This window comes from Lissotriton vulgaris, chromosome 3_1 (assembly GCF_964263255.1).
Source record: "Lissotriton vulgaris chromosome 3_1, aLisVul1.2, whole genome shotgun sequence".
NCBI lineage: Eukaryota > Metazoa > Chordata > Amphibia > Caudata > Salamandridae > Lissotriton > Lissotriton vulgaris.
Window position 1 is genome coordinate 478,796,935 of NC_141689.1, and position 25,695 is coordinate 478,822,629.

Sequence of the window (25,695 nt, forward strand, 5' to 3'; positions counted from 1 at the left end):
GGAGGGCACAAGTGCAACATAGACAGAACATGGAGCAAAAACAGGGCTAGTGCACTTAAACGGCTGCTGCTTGTAGGGGCCCACACAACAGAAGCCCAGATATTGAGCTGCACTGAAACTGATGAGTTGTGGTGAGGACCACACCCTCTGAGCATTTGGGTGCTAACTCCATCAAAATGTACATTTTTGTAGAGTTTCACAGCAAAAGTACACTCTTTGGTACCATTTATTGGTGGAAGTATCACAGAAATTTTTTAATTTAAAGGTGAGGTGGTAAACCTCGAGAAGGGGGTACAATTTTGAGCATGTTGTCCGCTGAGCCAGTGTACAGGAGACCAAAGGAGGGGCAGGCTTGGGGAGCAGATTGCTCTAAGAAGTAGGTGTCAGGATTAGGGTGGGATGACCTCAGGCGCAAGCCGCATCAGCTTCTAGCTGGCCGCTTTGGCGCTCAAGCCGGCCCTGCTCATGGGTGCCCAGCAGTGCACTGTCTGACCTGTCCCTTACCTGCTCGCCAGCTCCAAGGTCCTTCTCAAATCTGGCTCCAGCTAGCTCTTTCTGACCCCGGCTGTCTGCCAAGTTCGGGCAGCTCCACCCACTTTCCCCACCTCCGTGTGCCTCACCCGTCACCCTGAGAGCTCCTCCGATCTCTCCAGACCTCCGACTTTGTGGTTCAAGGTCTCATTAAGAGAAGGAACACAAGTTGCCCGTCTTTGCCAATGATAGATTGGCACCCAATTACCCCTGGATATCCGCCTCTCCACTAACTATCTAGGCTTCAGGAAAAAACTAAAAACCTTGCTTTTCTAAACACTGCATGTCCTACCTCTTTTCGCCCTCAGCGCGGAGATACCCCCTTTGGGGTGATTCATGCGCTTTACAAATTATATAAGTAAATAAAATTAAAATAAATCGCCTTTGTTGTTGGTCACTCTAATTTCTTTCCAGAGAGGGTCTGTATAAGCTTACCCTGTATAAAAAAAGTGTCTTTCAGGAGGATATTGACTTTGTCTGAGGAAGAGATTGAAAGGTCTAACCTTAAAATATGTAGGTGGGCAAATCCAATGTAAACTATCTGATGAACAAAATGATGTAATTAACACAATGTAGCACATCGTGTTTTCTTTGTAATTCTGACTAAGGGAGAAGGGACCCCTAAGAGAAGCAGCAAGTGGAGCTATATTTTATCACTACCTGAATACATCATTTCTGACAAACACATTTCCCTCTATTATTATCTTTTTAAGTGATACTATTGTGTCTACGCAAGGAAAAGCTGACTCCACAGCAAGAGAGACCAATGACTCTTAAATGAGGGAGGGTGATGACTGAGTATTCCAGTAAATTTAAATAGCATTTTAATGAGAATGGAAAGCTGGGCTGGCCAGACATTTAAAAATGTTTGCAACCAGAACCGAGTTGAATGAAAAATGAGTGGATTAATCTGACGTTTACCTAATAATGGTATACCTTACAAAACAAAACTGTGGGACGGGAAGAGCGAATATAGTATGACAGCCTAAATGTAAGCAACCTCCTGTGATCTGTCAAAGCATGGACTATTTGGATGGTTAAGCCTGAAATGAAGCCCCAGATAAGGGAGGGTGTATTTGAGTAGGGTGTCATTCTTTCATCCAAGGCCTGTAAAGTCAGATTTGGGATAACTAAAAGGGTGAGAATTAAATGTCTCCACAGTAGACACTGGGTCCTCCAAAACATTATTAAGAACAGGTAATTGACCCAGTTTGAAAGATTCATCTGGCACTGGATCAAAAAGCCTCTCTTCCGGGACATATAAAATTCTTATGAGAGGCAGAAAACTCGTATTTAATGTATGCATAAGAGCTATCAAGAAAGAGGTAGGCCTGAAGTTGGTTGATAATAAGGAAGAGCATTTGAAAAAAGCTGCTAATTCATAGAATTATGATCAGAACAGTGCCAAATTCTGTAAAATATTTTACAACTGGTGCACGGTGCAGGTCCGGGTGCAGTTCTTCGAGAGAAAGCAGAATTCTACTAACAGGGTGGGGGAGGGTGCCTCTTTCCCCGTGTGGTTAAAATGACCTGCTATGGGAATAGATTCTGTGGCTGGGACACGACTTTCATGGGAAACTGCAGGGACACTACTAAGAGCCCAGTAAAGGGATTATAACTAATGCCCTAATACAGCAGCAGGCCTACTGACCAAGTGCTGCTAGCAGAATGGATGATGGCCGGGGCGTGCTGGAAAACAGAGCAGAAGCCTCAGTTTAAGTAATGGTTTTGCTGCCTCTGCTAGAGACCGCCATTTATGAAGGTTTGGCCCCATAGCAGATGGGGATGGTATATTTAAAGATAATGGCAATAGCAGTGGAAGCTGCTCCCAGCCAGTAGTAGTGGGGCGGGGGAGGGGGAGAGGATGTTGTTTCAAAAAAAAAGAGCACTTACCTGCTGGACGGCCGCTGCCTCTCCTTCGTCCTCTACTTCTGTATGAACTGGAAGCACACAGGCTCCCAGACTCTCCTAAACCAATCACAACACTGCTGCCAACAGCGCTGTGATTGGTCTTAGTACTGTGGTTTGGCGTTCAAACAGGCAGTGGGAGCCTGTGCATATTCTCCACCCAGGCTGTGTATTACAGCCCATTTGAGAACATGCCAAAACGGCCAGCCAAACCATCATGCACACTTAGAAAGTGCTCAAACCACTCCTCCCCCTACTCTGTGAACAGCCCTGCCCCGCCACGCCCCACCGAACTGCTTCTGCATGGAAAAATAAAATAAAATAATAACTTCTTATTTTTTGCCTTATTTGTAGTGCTGAAAACCAGTGGGGCAACGCTCCTCTGCCTTAGATGAGAAGCCACCCCTAGGGAATAGTTTGTGTCTTACATAGCAAGCGTAAACAGAATCTCACTGGTCCAGTAAGATTAGGTCTGTGAGCATTGTAAGCATGTGAGAAATGCTCCAATATGAGTTTGGCGAGCACTGTTGGAGAGATAACTGTATGCGACCCCTTGTATATTTACATCTCAGATGGGACATTTGATTTTAATTAATATGTCACTCTACACCATAATGTGAGCACTGTAAGATATCTTTCATGTTGACTGTTTATCCTTTATATATTCAGTCAATAAAATGTTATTATAATTGCCAGAATATCCAGCAATTCAAAGGCATGTATTTAATGGAAATGGTTAAGCAACCCTGCACAATGCAGGTTCTTTGTACGGATCACGGCGGACTGGAAGTTCAAACCTTCAAAGACTGATTAGAATAGCAACAGGTCTGGCTGCTTGCCTGAAATATCTTCTCATTTTGTGCTGTTCTGAAATCCCTGTATCATTTAATAGTTCTTCATTCTTAAGTATAGAGATGTATTTTAGTGTTATAAACAATCTGCCCAACCCCAAAAGCCAGACTTTGGGACCAAAACTTGTTCCCAGAAGGGAATACATGTGGGTGCCCCCTGATTGGTACTCCACATAGGATTGCAAATAGGTAATAAAGAGCACCTGGTCTTAAGGTGTATAATTCATCTGTCTAGAGGGTTTGAATACTCAACAGTTTGGGCACATGTCCTTCTGTAACCCAGTGAGAAGTGTTCAGATGGGGTACTGTTGGGAAATCTTGTTCCATGTGAGGTGACTTTGGTCTCTACTGGTGCGTTTCTTGATGGTGATGCTTCAGTATATGGAATGATGCATTAAATGAGCCCTGCTATAAAAAATTGGTTTGTTGAGCTTGCTTCCATTGAAGGAAAAGCCTGATGGATGACAAAATGTTGGGGCCTGGGGATAGTGTTGGCCAAGTATCAAATCTGTTGCACTGTACAAATGCGGTACCTTTTCAGATGGTTTATCCCACTGGTTTAATGCCAGCATGAAGGTCCTACAGTACTCTGCCTGTTTTTCGGTTTCTTTCATGAGATATGAACCGTTGTCTAGGTTAAATCCTACAGTGTGCTGCCTCTTTCTTTGCCAATCACAAAATAAATATATAATTGCCGATTTCTTATAAACTATGCTAGTACTAAACCAACTAATTCTTTAGATCTTTGTTTCTTCATATTGCTATTATGTGAAAAAGTTATAAAAATGTAATGGTTTGATGAATATCCTCAATATATCCTTTTGACCTTAAAGACACATTTTGCAAAAAGAGTAACATAGCATGAATCCTCTCCCTGCAGTTAGAAAGACCTGCCTTCTGCTAAAGCTGATCATCAGAAAGTGTTTGAGGTTAGGCCTGTATAAAGTACATGCATCTAGTGGTGACCAGTACACTGTTAATTAAATCCTAAAGAATGAAGACAATATTAAAAATACAGGAAACAAACTTTTTTTTGATTTCATGCACTTACACATGTATGAAGCTGTTCTCTTACATCTTGAGACCAGTGAGTGCTGAATTTTACGTCTAGGTGGATGTGTCATGTGGTCACATTAGGCCCAGGCAAGAGCACCACTATTTTACATGTTCATGTTTAAAGTTGACATCTTTTATTGAACATTGACATTTGACAGACATTTGCTTGCGTGCTCCTGTGGATAATGTTCAATGAAATAACTTTGCTTACATTTACACAACTTCATAGACATTTTATTCACTGCGCCAAATGTTGTTGTTTTTGTTCGCTTGATGACAGCTTTATCAGGATAGAACCAATAATGACAGCCAGACTGGGGCTTCAGAATGGTAACATGGGTGAAGTTTATTATATAAACAAAAACAACATCACTTTTTTGTTTAGTAAGAGGAGCATTTCGCTTACACTGCTGCGGTCGCCCCATGCCAGATTTTCTGCCTGGTTAAATCCTGCTTACCTTCTGTGAAACGAAAGATGGTGCTCAGCTCTGCACCATCACAGGCTACAAGATGAAACATACCCATAGGTAACTGGAGAGTTAGATAACCCTACAGTGATGATGGCTGATTCACCCACCTAAGGCAAACTAGGATAAGGAGCACTAGGTAGGAGCATAACTTTCTCTATACTTGTATGCGGGCATAGATTCTATGTAACAGCACAATGGTTGAATTGTTCCTCTTCTTTACCATTCTTGTGATGATTACTCTGTTTTATTTCCTTCTATTGAATATTGCAGTGCACGTATTTTATTCAAGTATCTTATTGCTTCACTAAATATTGAAATGTCAATTCAAGTATTTCTTGTGCCTATCTGTGGGCATGCATGATTTACCAAATGAAAGGGTTCTAGATCTGTTTCCAAGATTTCCTTGAGGAGTCAGGGTTTTCATGTTCTGAGGATGCACATACCACGTGCTACCCTGTTAGATTAGGGGGACATATGTTACACTGCGAGCTAGCCGCGACTCAGGCCAAAATATCCTAATGGTGTGCCCAAAATCAGTCTTGCACAGTTTTGACATTTATGTTGTCCAATAAATACAAGTCAAAATGCTGTAAGTCAGTCAGAAATTATTTTATTCAGTTTATAATAAACCATAAGAAAAAAGAGCATTTATCCATCAAAAATGTAAACTTAGACACAACTTCATCGAACATGAGCACAAATCCTGAAGTCAGTATACATATTAAAAATTCAAACATTTGCAAGAAAATAATTAAACAATAGTAAATTTAGAATTTTTATATTCTAAATTAAAGGGTTAAAATAATTAAAATGCAATCAAAAGCTCAATTTCATGTAGGACGGTACCTAAAGTGCCAAAGTGCATAATAAAATACAGACATGAAAAAGACAAAAGACACAATTAAGAATACATAGTTTGGCCAATCACAGCTCTTGAGTACCTAGCTGCCGTAATCAGCGTAGGAATAAAGTGCAATAACTTAAACATAAGTACAGAGTTTAATTACTGTCGGCAGCAGATCTAAATTTGTATACAATTAAGCAGACAAATTCAGTTTGTAAAAGTTGTTAGGACAACCGCGCATGTCTGCATTTCCTTATATGAAGAAACTTTAATAAGGGCACTAAAACACTTCCCTTTGAGTTGTATAAACGTTACAGAAGAAAAAGAAATGCAACATAGATTGTGGAGACTCAGAATGATGTGGGCAAGTTACTAGGTCTGAGTCTCAATACACTGCTCTAGATGATGCTCTCATGTTGGATGTTACTCTGGCTGCTAAACCACCAATAATGAAACACAGTTGGAGTTTTGTTGTCAATCTGTTGCTCAATAAAAGAGGTCATCTTATCACAAGACGGGAAGACTGTAGTTCTACTACTCCTTACTGCACAATTGAATTAGTGTGGCTTCTTATATGAAGACAATAGCAATGATGTGTATGAAGTACAGACTTCTCGTGTTACAGCTCTACTTCTCACAGTAGGCTCTAAAAATAAGATGGCAGTGTAAGATAACACTTCCAACTGCCAACTTAGGATTCTATATTGTCTTTCTTTCCTTTTATTAATAGTTTGTAACACAGTATATAGGTTGCCTTTTGGCTATATGTTTACCTTCATTTTTTAGGAAACTCAAGTGGATAATGTTGGACAGTGGCGGCCCGCATGACTCGCGGGTGGTGAGGCAGGGTTGGGGGGTGGCGGTGTTGCACAATACAAAAAAAATATATATATGCACTAACCTTGCCGCCGGGTCCACGTCTCTGCTCCTGCTCTCCTTGAGGGACTCGAGGAACAGGAAGCCAGAAAGAACAGACCGGCTCCTCTGACCAATCACATCGCTGGAATGCAGCGTTGTGATTGGTTTTGAGTGTTCAACGCTCAACTAGGGAATGGGGGACCTGGGCATGTTCTCCACGCAGGCTGTAATGCAGCTTGCATGGAAAATGGGGAAAGTGTGCATGACTGGATTGGCAGCCTGTTCACCCACCTGCCCTCAAAGGAAATGTAAAATGATAAGAACTCCAAGTTATTATCTTTTTCTATACTCTTTAATTCACTGCTCAAAAGCAGTAGGGGGACTCTCCTCTGCCATAGCAGAGGAGCCGCCACTTATTGTCTACCACACTATTGTTTCATGCTTGTTAATTCAATTGGTGTTCATGGATCTTGAGGTTGGTGCTCAAGAAATTATCTTGTGGACTGATGTCCATGGTCCACTTTGCAGACTCTCTTGTGGATTGTGGAAACACATTGAGGTCGTTGGGGGTCACCATTATATTTCCTGGTTGAATGCCAGCACAAAGGTCACAGGCGTCAGCTCTCTCCTTGTAGTAAATAGGTTGTTAAAATATATTCATGGATTGCTGAGGATGATCCTGAGATGAACTCAGTTAGACCTGTAAAAGTATTGACATTCGAACCAAACAAGTTAGTGGATCTATTACCATTTAGAAAGGATCCTAAAATATTGCCTATGTTGAACCTATTCTATTGTTGATCACAATTCGGGCTCCCGGTTTTCCCTTTTTACTGATTTTTACAGATAAATACAGACCGAAATCTATTTATTTTCTGGTCTGTATTTATTTTTAAATGTGATTTAAAACGGAAATTGGGTTGTTTTTTGAGTGATTCTAAATGCTGTTAGTCATGACTACCAGGCCAATAGCTCTGTCGATCAAAAGGTAAGGGGGTTAAAAAAATTAAGGAATTTCAGTAAAGAGCCTTAAATAGCAATAGATATGCACAACCTTGATTTTAAAATGTGCATGTTTACTTATGAGAGCATATTTTATCATCTGAGTGTGTTTATTTCCCTGAAATCAGTTGTTCAGGCATGAGTGCATATTTATCAGTCAAATAAATGTAGAAATCTACTCATTTCAGATTCATTTTTTTGACAAAACCCAAAATAAAGATGGATAAATACAGATAAAATTAGCAAAAAATAAAAATGGATAAATACAGACCGAAATGTCAAAAAAATAAATGCAATCTAAAACCGGGAGCCCTAATAACAATCTTTCAACCCCTATGTCCTTGGGTTATAGCTAATATTTAATCATCCCGGTTCTGCAGCTTTCTCAGATTAGCAACATAAAATTGGACACAGATTTATATATAATAAATATATAGTCTTAAAACAGCCTTCAAAGATGCATGCGCACTTTACAAATACCTGTTATGCTCTAGCATTAAATGGAGTTTACCTGCTGTACCCCAAACTGGGTATTCTGATCCAAAACAGCTCTAAAAAGCATAATGTGATACTGTAAATGTTCAGAGAACAGGAAGATGCGGAAGACTGTCCTCTTTCTGTAGATCTTGATCTAACAAGCATTGCTACCAGTGGGCGTGCTGTATTTATTCCCTGGAGAAGTGTGGCTCAATGGTTAGAGGAGGCATACCCGGAAGCTGAGGTCAGACCCGGGACCAGGGTTCAATTCCCGACGCGGCAGGGTCTGAGCCCAAGTGTCCACGGACTCGATAATTCTCACTTTGGTGCCTACTCGAACCATGGGTTCACACTGCAACTCTGGGCAATAGCTTGCTTAATCTCCACTACGGCCCCCCGCGGCAGGATGCCTGGCCTTCACCTTGGGGATGCCCAGTACGGGTTACCTCACAGGGAAAAGCCAGGACGGGTTCCCAATGCAAGCGCCGGGACACCCCGTTGGGGTAGCCGTGCTATATAAGATACTCTAAAAAAAAAAAAATAGGGTCTAGGTGCCACATGGAGGTGTGAGCTCTAAGAAATCTGTTTAATGAGGGCATGTGGACTGGAGCCTCCTTCATGAAGGAATAAAATTAAATGAGTTCAACCCTGACTATCAAATCAGCGACTATGCAATAAAGTGTAAGTGAAAATATTTTCTCAGCGCACGCTCATTTCACATGCAATGTCAATATTGTTAATGACGTAAAATGAAATTATAAGCAAACTGATATGGATGCATGGTAAATGATCACTGTGCCACTAATAAAAGTAAATAATGTTGTCTTTGACAGGGAGGTACCTTCTTCCAAGTGGGCCTGGTCAGCAGCCATGGCTCGTCTCATCCGAGACCTCCAACCTGTTGCGCATGCGCAGCCAGACCCTGGGGCAGTCGGCGCCATCCCTCACGGCGAGTCTGGTGAGTAGCACAAAGAAGGGGGAAGCTTCCTTTCTGTGGTGGTCTCACGAAACTAGGACGTTGCACGTGATTGTGAAAGCTGGCCAAAGTAACATCGATAAAGTAAGATAAAACAATTATCCAAGGCATCAAGAATACATTCACCTGTTTCACTCTGTTCATTTCAGGTGTATTTGTGGGGAGCGTCAACTCCGACCTGTTTGGGGTTTACAGAATGGAGGGACAGTTGTGAAATCACGACAGATAGTTTGAAACAATTGAAATACTTAAACAAGTATACACGCTTTAGGATAGCTAATAAGGTTGTATACTTGCCACTGAGAACTGCACTCAATGGATAGAAGTACAAACACCAGGAAGCCCACCTTCTCCATAGTTTCATGTCAGTGGGACACAGTCTAGCAAAAACACCTGTTCTACAGCAATTCGAAGATGAAAATCAGTTGCACTAAATCTAACATGATTAATATGTTGTTATTCTCGCCCTCTATGACACGCTGAAATCGGCTGTTGGATGCTATTTTCCACTCGTTTACAAGTTGGGTCGATTTGTGCAGCGCAATTACGGGCTATTATTGTCATTAGCAGAGGGCATTAACGTGTGATTTGTTGTTATACAAATAAACTTGGATTTATTTAAACAGCAACAATAAAATGATTGTCTACGGGTAACACAACTAGAAGAGGTAGTGTCTGAACCCAGACCTTGAAGGGTAAATTGGACCATATTCTCACAATGGGACTATCTCAATGTCAGTGAGGTAATGGAGTGGGGGGAGGGGGGGGGCGACTTTAGGCCTATTTTGCAAGTCATTCTACATGAAACATGTTGACTTATGCAAACTGAGAAGTAAATCACACCTACCTGCAAAAAAATGTTAATCATGCACCTGAAGTCTAGTGCTAAGTCAACTATGTTTTAAACTAAGAGCAGTACTAATCAGGACTCATTTATTTTATTCATTTAGAAATTGTATACAGCGCTCTTACATCAATGCACGTATTGGGACTTGATATTAAACATCGTTGAACTTACATCAGATACAAGAAACTTGTCAGAAAATGAATTCCTATTGCATTCTCGATCTTAATCAATTAAAACGTAAGCAAGAGCCATTCAACAGGAAGCTGTAAACTCAATTGTGTTGGGAAGGAGTGACATTAGTTAAAGAAAAGGCAGAAGAGGTGGCGCAGAAGGACCAGGACAGTCTCCTTAGTCTTTCTGAGTCTGTCTGGGCAGTAGACTGTAGCTCGCTCTCTTTCAGCTACAAGTACAGTCCTTGCTGTTGAATCCAAAGTCCTTTCCTTCCTTTGGAGAGTCCTCTTTGTAGATACCAGTTACACAGGATGTAAGTTGGCTTTGCCACTCACTTTCCAGTTCCAAAAACGAATCAATATTAAGTCCAATGTCAGACTATTTACAACTGGTCAACCTGTGTGTACTTCACAAGAAGAGTTGTTAGGTGCTCTTAGTTAGTCTGGTTGAGCCAACCAGGGGATCAGCTTACAGTTAAACCTCTTGTCGAACATAACTTACCAATCTTGATCGGTGCGGGTGACAGTCCCAACCACAGTTCAGCAAACATGGTCCACTTCCAAGTCCCGCACCACACAAATTCATGGGTCTGGTAATCCTGTTCTTCTCAGACTTCCAGCAAGATTCTTCAATCCAATTCAATGCTTCTCTTTGAAACACCATCTGATAGAGCACCCCGCAAGAGGGTGGCGCCCTCATTGTAATTACTTACACCTACAATATATGACTGTCTCTGACTTATGTTGGGAAGTCTCTCAGGTGAATGATCTGGTTGAAGCTTCCAAAAGGTTACACTAGTAATGTTCAAAATCTGGTCTGCCTTTGTTAAGTCTATTTGAGTTGTTTCCCTCCCATTGAGTATCCAGGCCGGTCTCACCTACACTTCCTGATCTTCGGTTTCAATGGTGGTCAGGCTGAAAAAAAAAAAATGAAATAAAAAAAAAAAAATATATATATATATATATATATATATATCAAAGAAGAGGCAGGTTGTGTGGATGAGAAACTGAATATAAGACCATGGTGGATGAACACGAAAGTGACAGGGCAGGCTGGTGATGCCAAAGACAGACTTTGGCATGGTCCCGCCGCGGGAAATTCGAAAAGTGGATTTCTCGGGGCACAGCGAACTTTGCATCCTGCAGCAACAAAAATGACTTGCAATATAATACCCATTGGAGGGTTTTAAAACAATGCGTAATTTAAGAACCACATGTACCAGAAAACACCACGAGCCATGAGGGGCGGTCCACCGAGGACAAAACTACTAATGAAGGAAAGAAACATGTGGTTCAAATTGACATTAATGAATGCAGTCACGGCGCTCCTCTGAGGAAGTTCGAGTTTGAGAACGAAACATGTTAGGATTGCCGTTTTGCTGAATAAATGAGGGATGCAAGCTTCGCTGGCGATGTGCGGCTGATTCTTTCCTTTTGGAGGGGTTTTTCTGCAATCTGTACCGGTGTGGTCCAACCGCAGCGACGCACTGCCAGCAAGTACGCCGGAGCCTGCTCGAAGATGGACCATGGTGGATGAACACGAAAGTGACAGGGCAGGCTGGTGACGCCAAAGACAGACTTTGGCATGGTCCCGCCGCGGGAAATTCAAAAAGTGGATTTCTCGGGGCACAGCGAACTTTGCATCCTGCAGCAACAAAAATGACTTGCAATATAATACCCATTGGAGGGTTTTAAAACAATGCGTAATTTAAGAACCACATGTACCAGAAAACACCACGAGCCATGAGGGGCGGTCCACCGAGGACAAAACTACTAATGAAGGAAAGAAACATGTGGTTCAAATTGACATTAATGAATGCAGTCACGGCGCACCTCTGAGGAAGTTCGAGTTTGAGAACGAAACATGTTAGGATTGCCGTTTTGCTGAATAAATGAGGGATGCAAGCTTCGCTGGCGATGTGCGGCTGATTCTTTCCTTTTGGAGGGGTTTTTCTGCAATCTGTACCGGTGTGGTCCAACCGCAGCGATGCACTGCCAGCAAGTACGCCGGAGCCTGCTCGAAGATGGACCATGGTGGATGAACACGAAAGTGACAGGGCAGGCTGGTGACGCCAAAGACAGACTTTGGCATGGTCCCGCCGCGGGAAATTCAAAAAGTGGATTTCTCGGGGCACAGCGAACTTTGCATCCTGCAGCAACAAAAATGACTTGCAATATAATACCCATTGGAGGGTTTTAAAACAATGCGTAATTTAAGAACCACATGTACCAGAAAACACCACGAGCCATGAGGGGCGGTCCACCGAGGACAAAACTACTAATGAAGGAAAGAAACATGTGGTTCAAATTGACATTAATGAATGCAGTCACGGCGCACCTCTGAGGAAGTTCGAGTTTGAGAACGAAACATGTTAGGATTGCCGTTTTGCTGAATAAATGAGGGATGCAAGCTTCGCTGGCGATGTGCGGCTGATTCTTTCCTTTTGGAGGGGTTTTTCTGCAATCTGTACCGGTGTGGTCCAACCGCAGCGATGCACTGCCAGCAAGTACGCCGGAGCCTGCTCGAAGATGGACCATGGTGGATGAACACGAAAGTGACAGGGCAGGCTGGTGACGCCAAAGACAGACTTTGGCATGGTCCCGCGGGAAATTCAAAAAGTGGATTTCTCGGGGCACAGCGAACTTTGCATCCTGCAGCAACAAAAATGACTTGCAATATAATACCCATTGGAGGGTTTTAAAACAATGCGTAATTTAAGAACCACATGTACCAGAAAACACCACGAGCCATGAGGGGCGGTCCACCGAGGACAAAACTACTAATGAAGGAAAGAAACATGTGGTTCAAATTGACATTAATGAATGCAGTCACGGCGCACCTCTGAGGAAGTTCGAGTTTGAGAACGAAACATGTTAGGATTGCCGTTTTGCTGAATAAATGAGGGATGCAAGCTTCGCTGGCGATGTGCGGCTGATTCTTTCCTTTTGGAGGGGTTTTTCTGCAATCTGTACCGGTGTGGTCCAACCGCAGCGACGCACTGCCAGCAAGTACGCCGGAGCCTGCTCGAAGATGGACCATGGTGGATGAACACGAAAGTGACAGGGCAGGCTGGTGACGCCAAAGACAGACTTTGGCATGGTCCCGCGGGAAATTCGAAAAGTGGATTTCTCGGGGCACAGCGAACTTTGCATCCTGCAGCAACAAAAATGACTTGCAATATAATACCCATTGGAGGGTTTTAAAACAATGCGTAATTTAAGAACCACATGTACCAGAAAACACCACGAGCCATGAGGGGCGGTCCACCGAGGACAAAACTACTAATGAAGGAAAGAAACATGTGGTTCAAATTGACATTAATGAATGCAGTCACGGCGCACCTCTGAGGAAGTTCGAGTTTGAGAACGAAACATGTTAGGATTGCCGTTTTGCTGAATAAATGAGGGATGCAAGCTTCGCTGGCGATGTGCGGCTGATTCTTTCCTTTTGGAGGGGTTTTTCTGCAATATATATATATATATATATATATATATATATATATATATATCAAAGAAGAGGCAGGTTGTGTGGATGAGAAACTGAATATAATCAGTTTATACACCGTAAAGAAACACACTGCACTGAGAAGCCAGCTAGTAGGTTCTCAATGTGCAGCCAAAAGGCCAGCATTTTTTTACCAGAGGGACGGGGATCATGCGAAAAAAGGGTATTTTCAACAGTAATTAAAAGGATTATGTGGAAATGTGTGAAACTTGATGAGGAAAGAATAGAGTTGTTGAGCCAATGTTTTTTAGCAGCAGTACTCATAGGAGAAAGTAATAGGGGCCACACAAAAAAGTGAGGGCAAGTGTAATGCTTGCAAATTTACAGAAAATGAATGTTTCAGAAATAAATGTAAGGTAGTGGGCTGCACACCTTAGGACTTGAGTGATGGGGTGATTTTGTTATTTGTGTGTGTTCAGAGAAGCTTTGGATACCATTCCATACTGACTGTTTGTTTGGGGCTCACATGGACCACCGGAAACCCTCCAAAGTACTGGTAACATTTGCTACTGGGCAAGAGAAACTAAAAATATCTGCCACTAGGTGTAAGACACATCAACTTTCACATGGTATAAGGAAATTGACATTCATTGTTAACATACATAACAAGTCTGGAAACAATGGATGCTAGCAATGTCTGTTACTGAGCATGTGGAAAAAAAGTATATGTATTTATTGTCAGGGGGAAATTGTCAACTTCTGATACTGACCTTGTGAAATTAGAAATCGATTCTTTAGAGGGCAAAATGGAATTTTACAATATTGACTTTGGTGAGGTTTTTTAAAGAGGTCATATTCAACTTTATAATTTTATATTTGAATGCTACCACGGTTTGTCAAATGTGCTGCTGTTCACCCTTTCTGTACCTTTCTAAGGGGGGAATGGTCATGAGCCCTCTTGGTTTTTTAAATAAAATGTTTGAGTTGGTATTACTGTTTCAAAGTGGTTTAAATGTCCCTATTGCATCAACATCTACCTAGAAATTCTAATGGAAATACTCCCATATTCCTTATCTACTTTGCACCAAAAAGTGATCTTTTAATCCTATAAATTGGTTACCAATGTTATTAACACAATGTACTTCATGAAATGTTTATATCACGTTTTCACTGATATTTGTAGGTGGGGCTATGCGCTTAGTAAGGCAACAATGATTTGGAAATGGGATACCTGGGGCTATTTTGAAGGGTGCTCCATTTTGTGCTGCAATACAGAATGTATAATCAAGGGGAGTTCTCATGGGATAAACTGTCGAGAACTCAGTCAGGACCGGTCAAAAGATTGGTGAGACTAGGCTTTATATAGACTGCTCCAAAAGGTAACGATTGATACTTGGATTTATGCAATGATCAGTCCTCTAGTCCTCTTACGTTGTTCCTGAAATACATTCACTTTTGTCAGACGTCTACCTTCTAATTTTCTCATAAAACATCTAGAATATATGAACATAATTATAAACATTGGGAGGACTGGATGGTTTTTAGTTCTCAGACAAACAGGGCACACAAACTGCTAACACAGTCAGAACAAGCAAAACAGTCAGATCAAGCCCTTGTCTGAGTTATTGAGATAATCGAACAATCGACTTTGGTCATTTTGTGGCACTAAGAAATCGAGCAACACTATTCTGTTTTTATTATTATTATTATTTTTTACTGGGCGAAATCAGTCATTACATTCGTTAAGATACTGCATTAGTTATACATCTTAATAAAACATAGTGAAAGCCTCTCTCCATAGAGCAACACTATTCTTGAAGAGACAACTGGGTATCGAAGAAGTCAAATAAAAAATTCTGCTAGTTACTTTTTTGCTGGATCTGGTAGAAAGTGTTCCTTCTATCACTTTTAGAGTGGTGGACTACACAGTAGACCTACTTAGAGGGCATAGTGACTTCCCCTGATTATATGTGAATGATACCATATTGGCCTCCCATTCATCATTGACTAAGGGTAGAAACAAGAGGGTTTTACATAAAGGACCATGATGTAAGCTATGGTGAAACAAAGCACAAATTCCACTCATATTTAAAAACACAATTGTAAAATCTGATTTTTGTGGAGGATGAGATTGTGGAAGAGGAGTTGGGCGAAAGCGAAGTGGAGTTACAGCCAGGTCCTTGCCTGTAAGCTGCGCACATATGATTAGTGATGCTCGAGCAAGTCTGAATGAATCTTACCTGCAAGTGCAAAGGAGTTTGACACACCCAGTATTGGTTGCAAAAATGCTTAAATTAAGTCAATGGGAAAAATTATGCACAAGAGAAGAAATACTTTATAACTTGCAAACAGTGAAACAAATGTATGTTGGATGTGTTTGAATTAGAACTTCTAATTTTTTTTCATTTTAATAATGTTGAACAGCTTGTGATCGGCAGATATTCCTCCTCTTTTATTTGTATATCACTCTGTATTGTGTATCCTACTGGTGGGAGAAACAGGTCTACTGCAAGTAATGCTGGCATTCGATGTGCTCTGCTCTATCCCCATCACCCCTACTTTATGTCTTGCATGGACCAGTATTATCTTTACGTTTGAACTTAGGTTTTACAGTCTGACATTTTCTCTTAGAAAAGTTTAATTGAATAGCAAGCCCTATCATACGTGCAACCCCCTTAAATGACACAACCTGTCTGTGGTCCATTTCTTTTCAACTCCCACGACTACTCGCTTTAATTTTATTATTATGAAGAAAATATAATTCAACAAAGATTATGCAATATCAAAAAGTATGTGGGTATACTATATATAGATAATCAATCAGTCAATCAGTGACACTTATAAAGCGCACTACATACCCGTAGGGTCTCAAGGCGCTGGGGGGGGGGGGGGGGGTGGTGGGGGGGGGGGGGGGGGGGGTGGTGGGGGGGGGGGGGGGGGGAGAGCCGCTACTGCTCGAACAGCCAGGTCTTCAACTTCTTCCTGAAGGAGAGGTGGTCTTGGGTCAGGCGCAGGTCGGGAGGGAGGGAGTTCCAGGTCTTGGCGGCCAGGTAGGAGAAGGACCTTCCTCCTGTAGTCGCTCTTCGGATGCGGGGGACGGCGGCGAGGGCGTGGTTGGCTGATCGGAGGTGGCGTTTGGGAGCGTAGAAGTTGACTCGGCTGTTGAGGTAGCTCGGGCCTTGGTCGTGTAGGGCTTTGTGTGCGTGGGTGAGGAGGCGGAAGGTGATTCTTTTGTTGACGGGGAGCCAGTGAAGGTCTCTCAGATGTCCGGAGATGTGGCTGGTTCGTGGGATGTCGAGGATGAGTCTGGCTGAGGCGTTCTGGATCCGCTGGAGTCTCTTCTGGAGCTTGGCGGTGGTACCGGCGTAGAGGGCGTTGCCGTAGTCCAGTCGGCTGGTGACGAGGGCCTGGGTGACGGTCTTCCTGGTCTCGGTGGGGATCCACCAGAAGATCTTCCGTAGCATGCGTAGGATGTTGAAGCATGCCGAGGAGACGTTGTTGACTTGCCTGGTCATGGAGAGGGAGGAGTCCAGGATGAAGCCCAGGTTGCGTGCATGGTCTGTCGGTTTGGGTGCGGTGCCCAGGGCGGGAGGCCACCAGGAGTCGTCCCAGGCGGAGGGAGAGGAGCCCAGGATGAGGACCTCCGTCTTGTCCGAGTTCAGTTTCAGGCGGCTGGTCGTCATCCACTCGGCTACCTCTTTCATCCCTTCGTGCAGGTTGGCTCTGGCGGCGGCGGGGTCGTTGGTCAGGGAGAGGATCAGCTGGGTGTCGTCGGCGTAGGAGATTATGCTGAGGTTGTGTTTGCGTACGATGGCCGCGAGGGGGCTCATGTAGACGTTGAAGAGGGTGGGGCTCAGAGATGATCCTTGGGGGACGCCGCAGATGACTTCGCTGGCCTCTGACTTGTACGGTGGTAGGCGGACTCTCTGTGTTCTCCCGTCGAGGAAGGAGATGATCCATTCCAGCGCCTTGTCCTGGATTCCGACGTTGCTGAGGCGCCGTACTAGGGTGCGGTGGCAGACCGTGTCGAATGCCGCGGAGAGGTCTAGGAGGATGAGGGCCGCTGTTTCTCCGTTGTCCATCAGGGCTCGGATGTCATCGGTGGCGGCGATGAGGGCGGTCTCGGTGCTGTGGTTGGCTCGGAAGCCGGACTGTGAGGGGTCGAGGGATCCGTTCGTCTCGAGGAAAGCGGCCATCTGCTTGTTGACGGTCTTCTAGATGACTTTGGCTGGAAACGGGAGGAGCGAGATGGGGCGGTAATTCTTGAGGTCGGTGGGGTCCGCTGTTGGTTTCTTGAGTAGAGCGCTGAGTTCGGCGTGTTTCCAGCTCTCGGGGAAGATGGTGGTGTCGAAGGATGTGTTGATGATGTCTCGCAGGTGGGGTGCGATGACAGCGTCGGCCTTGTTGAAGACGTGGTGAGGGCAGGGGTCGGTCGGTGATCCGGAGTGGATGGAGTTCATCGTGCGGATGGTGTCTTCGGTGCTGATCGGGGTCCAGGCGTGGAGGGTGGTGGTGGGGGGTGGTTGTTCGGTCATGGAGTGCGTTGGTTGGTTGTTGAAGCTGTTGTGTATGTCCGCGATCTTGTTGTGGAAGTATGAAGCCAGGGAGTTGCAGAGGTCTTGCGATGGGGTGATGTCGTTGTTTCCTGCGCTGGGGTTGGAAAGCTCTTTCACGATGTTGAAGAGTTCCTTGCAGTTGTGTGCGTTGTTGTCCAACTGGTCCTTGAATGCTGTTTTCTTGGCGGCGCGGATCAGCTGGTGGTGTTTCCGGGTGGCAAGTTTGAAGGAGGTCCTGTTGTCCGGTGTCGGTTCCCTTCTCCAGACTTTCTCGAGGGCTCGGCAGTTCTTCTTGGAGCTCTTGAGTTCGTCGGTGAACCATGGGGCTTTCTTGCTGCCGGGTCTGCTGGGCGGGGTCCTCAGTGGGGCGAGTTCGTCCGCGCAGTTGCTGATCCACTTCGTGAGGTTGTCGGCGGCCTGGCTGGGGTTCGCTGAGCTGGCAGGAGGGTGCTGGCTCAGGGAGGTGGCGAGCTGGTCTGCTGTGATCTTGTTCCAGCTTCTGCGGGCGGCCTGTTGCTGGTGGTGGTGGGTCGTTGTTTTCTTGAAGGTGAAGTGGACGCAGCTGTGGTCCGTCCATTGAAGCTCTGTGGCGTGGCTGAAGTCGATGTCCTTGCTGGATGAGAAGACAGCGTCGAGTGTGTGTCCAGCGAGGTGGGTGGGGGTGGACACCAGTTGCTTGAGTCCCAGGTTGGCGAGGTTGTCGAGCAGGGTGCTGGTGTTGCGGTCGTTGTTGTTCTCCAGATGGAAGTTGAGGTCTCCCAGGAGGATGTAGTCAGCGGAGGGGAGGGCATGTGGGCTGACGAAGTCGGCGATGTCCTCGCTGAATTGTGTGCGTGGTCCAGGGGGTCGGTAGATCAGGGTGCCTCTGAGGGTGGTGTTCGGGTTGGTGTGGATCTGGAAATGCAGGTGTTCGGCGGTGGTCAGGGAGTTGTCGGTGCTGGTCGTGAGACGGATGGTGCTCCTGTGGATGATGGCGATGCCTCCTCCCATCTGGTTGGCGTTTCGGTCCCTCCGGACGATCTTGTAGCCCTCTGGGATGGCGATGGCGATGTCGGGAGCTGAAGAGGCGTTCATCCAGGTCTCCGTGAGGAAGGCAACGTCTGGAGCTGTGGTGTCGAGGAGGTTCCAGAGTTCGATGGCATGTCTGTGGACGGAGCGGGTGTTGAGCAGGATGCACTTGAGGTGGGTGCTGCTGGTGTTCGGCTTGGTGGGTGCTGGTGCGAGGCAGGTCCGGATGCAGGTGAACTTGCAGGCGTGGCAGCTGAAGGGTCCGTGGGTATGTCGTGGGGAGGCTTGATGGCATTCTGGGAGTCGGCCGGTGTTGAGAGCGGTGAGGGTGGTAGATAGATATACATATAGATAAAAATATATATAGATAGATGATATGTAGCACAATATGATGGCATAAAATCTTATATACATACTCTACGAATGAAAACAAGAACTGTAAGAGAAAACTATTAAAATAGGAAAACTGTTAACAATATAAAAGCAATTAAATGGGCATTTAGCACAAGAAGAGGATAGAAAGACAGAAAATTAAAGAGAAAGTACATAATCATACAATATTGTTAACAAATTGATAGTAAATAAACTACAATGTAGAAGTTACTCCCAAAACCCTGTGTACACTCCTGATCAATTTAGACTTTCCCTCTCCGATGGGCCATGTTTTTATTTCTTAAAGCTTTCCATGGTTCCTTAGGTAAAAAAAGAAAAATATATATTGGCAATGAACATATTTTCTTTTGTGTGAATTACTTTTGTTCTGAATTTCTGTTTTCTTTAAATAAGGGGATGGCTGACGTCAACTTGATATATTCAATTTCTCCTAATGTGTGATTTTCCTGAAACCCACTTTATTTTTTAATTTATTTTTTGACATCTATTCCTTGGCAGCACAGCTCTACAGGAGCCCGCCTTGGTTTCCGAATCTGTCTTTGGTCAGTTTGGTACATGTGTATTGCAAGTTGTTTTGGTGTCTGGTATGATAAGGAGTGAATTGGGATCTATATTATGAAGAATATTTTATATATTTTGTAGTCCAGGTATTAAGTAATTTGTCCTGTTAGATTGATGATGATCTGGCTTCTGTTTGTCCGTTTTACTGCTATTTTACAATGCACTATTCCAATCTTGGTTGATCCAATCTTTTCAACACTTCTGTTCTCAGTTACCATGAATGCTGTATTTCAGTAGTACAACCCTAGCTGAAAAGCAGCGTAGCTGTGCACAGAATCAAAAACCGAGAAAGTGCACCTGTCATTTGCAGTGCAGCTGGTTTCTAGGAGTGAAACAGTGTATATATTTACATGTATTTATGTATGTGATACTGATATAGCTGGAACGCAACATTCAATCCTTAGGCGCTGTGCATCTGAGGTTATTTCCAAGAAAGTAAGAGCACTTTCTTTCACTGTACCCACTATGTTTTCCCTTCTGTAGTGCAGTTTCTTTGTTTCACCACATTGACTTCTGGTTGAAGTGGCCGCACTTCCAACTGAGGCTCACCATGTGTTATGCTTTGAAGATTCACGGATTGGTATTGTTAATATAAGTGCAGATGGTGCACAATGAAGAAGCAATTAAGGGAAAAAAGTGCACGTGCAAAGTGAAATATACCCTCGGCAAGTAGATGCACAGTCTCTTTAAAGCAAAGTCTTAGTTGGGGAAAATAGTCGACAATTTAAGTCAATAGGCAAAACATCCACGGGTCTTTTCAGGATGAAAGCGGTCTGTCTGTAGACTATGTTAAAGAAAAAGACAGCCTAGTTACCATTAAGCGACCCAAACCAATGCTAATGCGTTGGTACTCGAAGAAGGAAAGCAATCCTCGTCAGAAATGCGCAAGGGATCCAACGGATCTGATTGCGGAAAATCATAATGGCCTAAATATAGGGCGGCGGGAATTAGACCACAAAGAACTCCAAACATGTTGTATGGACAGTGGAAAGGCCTTTCCACATTTAAACACAACTTGAACAAAGGAGGGCGGAGGTGGGAGTCGGGGGGGGGGGGGGGGGGGGGGAGGGGGGTTGCAGGATTTTTGTCTCCACACCCTCCTGTAGACCCAGTTTCACAAGAGTTGATGCTCCCAGCATGTCTATCTCTGATAAAGATAAAGGGCTGTAGATGGCAAAACAATTTTTTATTATAACCGGCCTAGCTAGAGGCACTCCCCATGGCTGGATACGAACCTAGCTGATAAGAAGAGTGGTGCCGTTCTGCTTAGATTCAGCCCCAAGTTACAATGAGAGGCCAGTGGAGCTGGGCTCATCCGCTTAAACCTCACATGCTACATCATCTTCGTGTTCCCAGATTTAAACGTGTGCTGTGGTAGCAGAGACCTACTTCCGTAAGGCTCAAAACGTGATTATCCTGCCTCAGTGCCCTCTCATTTCTATTTGACCCTTAGCACCATAGTGCTGGTGCCCGAGCAGAGACTCCACTAATGAAAGAAAACAACTCTATACCTGTTAAGAGAAGAACTTCTACTGCCTGCCCAGGGTATTCAAAAGATTTTTCAGCCCACTGACTTGAACCTTGGTATCCAGCAATTTGCTTCATAACTAAGGCGGCCAGTTTCCTGACCTTTTCCGAAGGGCTAATTGGATCCATCTGTGTCGAGGAAAGGGACTGCTGGAAGCAGCCTGCCTCAATGAGGTATGTGCTGAGAAGTCCACAGCAGCCAAAGCTGCTGGCTCATGCAAGCCCTGAAAGCCTTTTGAAACCAATGGAGAAGGCCTGCGACTGAGTTAGGTGTTTGCTGAATCCTGCACGTCTTAGAAGAACGTCCTGCGCCTCTATGATTTTCTGGAAAAAGCAGAAAGAAAGAAAGAACAGAGGCAACCCCTTTGCCAAGAAGACAGGATCTCATTCTTAAGTATGTATGACGATCACTACCATTTATTTTTTCTTTAGCAAACGTTAGAGCAAGGTAGCTGAATTTTGCCCGCCCTTATGATCCAGTGGCTGGCTAATTTCCTATAAGCGAACAATCCCCATGTACTGCTGCCCCCAGAGTAAACGTTTCAATTACAGAAACTATTTTCTCATGCTTTATTTTTTATCCAGATCAGATGGTCTCCATTATTTTTATTATTGTTATTGAGATCCCATTTGATTTTTTTCCCTAACATTTTAAAGTAATTTGTATAGCTTATAAAAATGGCATGGATATTTAAGTTCTCTCTTTCTTAACTGGATTGTTGTTTGTTGGTGTTATTATGTTATACTTATACATTACTACATTACTTATACATTATTACATTACTTATACATTATTTTTTATATGTCGCTAATATTTCATTTTTACCAGGAATTACCTTGTCATTATTGCTTAGCTACCAAAAGTGAGACCACACCTTAAGGGAAAACTTGGACTATGTGCAATTAAACAATTCAGCTTCTCACAACCCTGCCCTCTTTTGCTTTCTCCCAGCTGTTGAAAATGTGCCCTTTCTACAAGGTCACCCCAGATTTTTACCTTCTGTTGCTAAATTTGTTTTTGGTTGAGTTTAGTACCGTGTGCCTTTTGTTCCTACTAACCAGTGGTGAAGTGATTGTGTGCTCCCTTTCAGACATGTTAAAATTGGTATACACCTAATTGGCACAGATGATTTACTTGTAAGCCCCTAGTATATGGTACTATCTGCACTCAGGGCCTGTAAAATAAATGTTACTATTGGTCTGCAGCACTCATTGCACCACCCACTAAAGTAGCACTGTTTCCAGGCCTGCCATTGCAGCCTTGGTGTGTGGTTCAATAACTACTGTTTTAGCATGGCAAACTAATCCTTTTGCCAGGCCTAAACCTTCCTTTTTAATACATATATCACACCTAATGTAGGCCCTAAATGCAAACTGTGCAGGGTGAATGGTATTTAAAAAGACACATGTGTATACTTAATGTTTTATATGTCCCGACTGTGAAAAACTCCAACTTTTTTTTCACTGTGGTGAGGCTGAATCTTGCTTAGGTTAAAACTGGTTTACACTATTACATTTAATACATGCTAAATTCAGTTTGGGGGTACCAAAAAAAGGTTCAAGGACTAATTTTATTATTTTAAGAAACAATTCAAATTAACCCGTTAAGCGCGCGCAAACATTCCGCCCCAGTGCGGACGTGCGATTGCGCTAACGGGATTCGGACGTCCAACGGTCGTGCGCAGCACTAGCGAGGTAGTGCACGCAACGACCGTTGGACGTTCGAAGCACTCAACGGGTTAATGGCCAAGTCGGATTTTGAATTATTGTTTTGTAATTTACACTTTTAGAAAGTTGTAGTTTTCCGCCTTAACCCAAAAAGCTTTATTGCTATTGTCCGGCTGTCACCTGACCCCTGATGCCTCCCCTGTGGTGAGATGTCTATTGCTACCAGACAGCAGACAAAGTGGTCCGTGTGTCAGGTAGAGGACTCTTTCCTTGACAGGATGGCCTGGGTAATGTGCCCAGCCCCTTTTTGAGCTTCAAAGGCTTGCCTACCTGGTCACTGGCAGATGGAGCTCATACCTAGGCCTGACTCTCTTTTGTCTCTCTAGTCAGGCTTGCACCAAACCGAGTGAGGGTAGAGGAACTGACCATAACTGGTTTTTGGTGGGGGGCGGACAAAGACTTTCCCTCTACTCATAGGCTGGCACTGTGCATGAAGTGGACCCCACATACCTCTCCTTAGAAGAAGGACTGCCCTGCTATCGGAAGAACCTGAACTGGACCTGCTTGCCTTGAACCCAGGACCTTAGAAGTGACTTCAAAGGTCAGTTAACTGAGATCCTATTTGAGCTTCAGGGACACAACAAGCTTTCAAGAAGCTTTACTTTCCAGCTGGCCTCTCCAAACTGGATTTGACCCCCAAGTACTCTGCCCCCTGCCTAACTACAAGCTTTATCAGACTCAACGGCAAGCATTGATACTGACAGCTTGCGACTGATTCACCAGCCTCACACCGGGTATTGACACCAAGAACTTTAATCGACTGCTTCACTGGATTCAAAGCTGAGCCGCACAAAATCGGCAGCTTCACTGATCTCCACGCCCAGCAGCACTTAAGAGAGGTTTTCGACAACTTCACCGGACAGACACCGAGCCAATTCTGATTGACTGACACCTTTCTCAGCCGCTCGCTGTTGAGACATTACATGGATCCAACTAGCAGCTTGCCCTGCTGACAACTTATCAATCACTTTTTGTCCAGAAAACTCTGAGTCAGAAGGCAAACTTTCAACTGGTCCCTATATCCCACCAACAACCCATCATGGTGAGCCTTAACATTTGATTTTTACCCATTCTAGCACAACCAAATACTCTCAGTTAATGCTCAACATTTTTGGTGCTATTTTTAACTCCAACTTTAAAATCATATCGCCAGTTCTACTTGAGTTTTTGCCCTTTTGGTGTCATTTTATTTATTAAAATATTCTCGGTTTCTAAATTGTTTTTTTCTCTTCACTTTATTACTTTTTAAGTACTGCATAAATAATTTTCACATTGTCCCTAAGTTAAGCCTAACTCTTTTGTGTTAAGCGACCAGAGAGTTAAGCACAGCTTTATTTAGTGACTTTAGTGGTCCTCCCTTACAGGGATTGTGTTTATTTGAGGTGGTTTCTCAGCCCCCTCAACTAATACTCCAATTTCTTACACCAGTGGAATAGTGATACTTGGCATAGTGTGAATGGTTTGAACAAACCAGAGTAACTCTGTTCCCACCTGCTTATGAGATGAAGGCTGAAAACCAGTGGTTTATTTCTGCACTCATTAGTTACACAAGTTATTAGAAGTATAATCTGAAAAGAGTATACCGAAGCGGTTAGCTGAACCTGGCAATGTGAGTGCCAGACTTCCTCTAGAATAAGAAAAGATTAATGGAAATTTCATCACAGTCCTAGTCTAATATCTTACCGAAGGAATGGTAATTGACTAGGCAGGAAGTACTTCAGATGATATAAAGAAAACACTCTAAGATTGTGGGAACTCATTCAAGCCAGAAAATCTTTGTTTAGGTGCAGTTTGTCTAGGCAAGTCTGAACTGATCTGCTTTAGGGAAATATCATAAGATGCTTAAGGAATGTATGTGTATTACTAGCTTAGAGCATATGGGGGTGTATCATTTGGTAGTGAAAGGACCTGGGCCCATTTACTCAGAAATTCCCTGATAACGACCCCTTGATGTTCCCTTTTTGCAGCATGAAATTGTAAAGAGGAACATAGAAATTCCATGAATCAAATTTAATGTACAGTGTAGTCAGTGTGGCTACAGAATAACCCAGGTCGACAACCAATGAAGGTTAGTCAAAATGTATTACAAATTCAAAAATAGGTGGAAATACACGAATCTCAGCATAAGGGTATAAAAATACAGAGGAAACAGAAGGAATTTAAATCTTTGAGAAAAAAAACAACTTAATAGAGTAAGAAAAAATACAAGATCTTTAATTCCTACATGTGTGATCAGAAAGCAAAAATGGAGATTTCCCTGCATCAGTAGTTCATTGTAGAAAAGCATTTAGTCCTATCTAACCCTACTCTAATTCTAAAGTGGTATCCCTATTTTAGAATGTAGATCAAACGGTTATGAAAAGGTGTCAGTTGTTAGAGACTACCTTAGAAGTCACTCCAGCATCAGATGGGTCAAGCAGCATAAAGTCACTAACAGGGAAAAAAAGAAATTCAGCACTCAGGTGCTTTCTATCTGAAAGGCAAAAT

At 43.5% G+C, this 25,695-nt stretch overlaps 1 protein-coding gene across 3 annotated transcripts in view; it reads left to right on the forward strand.

Moving 5' to 3' along the window:
- The window catches only part of MAST4 (microtubule associated serine/threonine kinase family member 4), a 1,854,902-nt gene that overhangs the window by 650,043 nt on the left and 1,179,164 nt on the right, over positions 1–25,695 (forward strand). For 2 of the 3 annotated variants that reach the window (XM_086960700.1, XM_086960701.1), the window contains exon 3: positions 8,831–8,955. In XM_086960700.1, the coding sequence (XP_086816826.1) occupies positions 8,831–8,955 (125 nt within the window). Of the gene's footprint in view, positions 1–8,830; positions 8,956–8,989; positions 9,058–25,695 lie in introns of those variants that run through there. The other variant, XM_086960706.1, reaches the window with a different exon arrangement.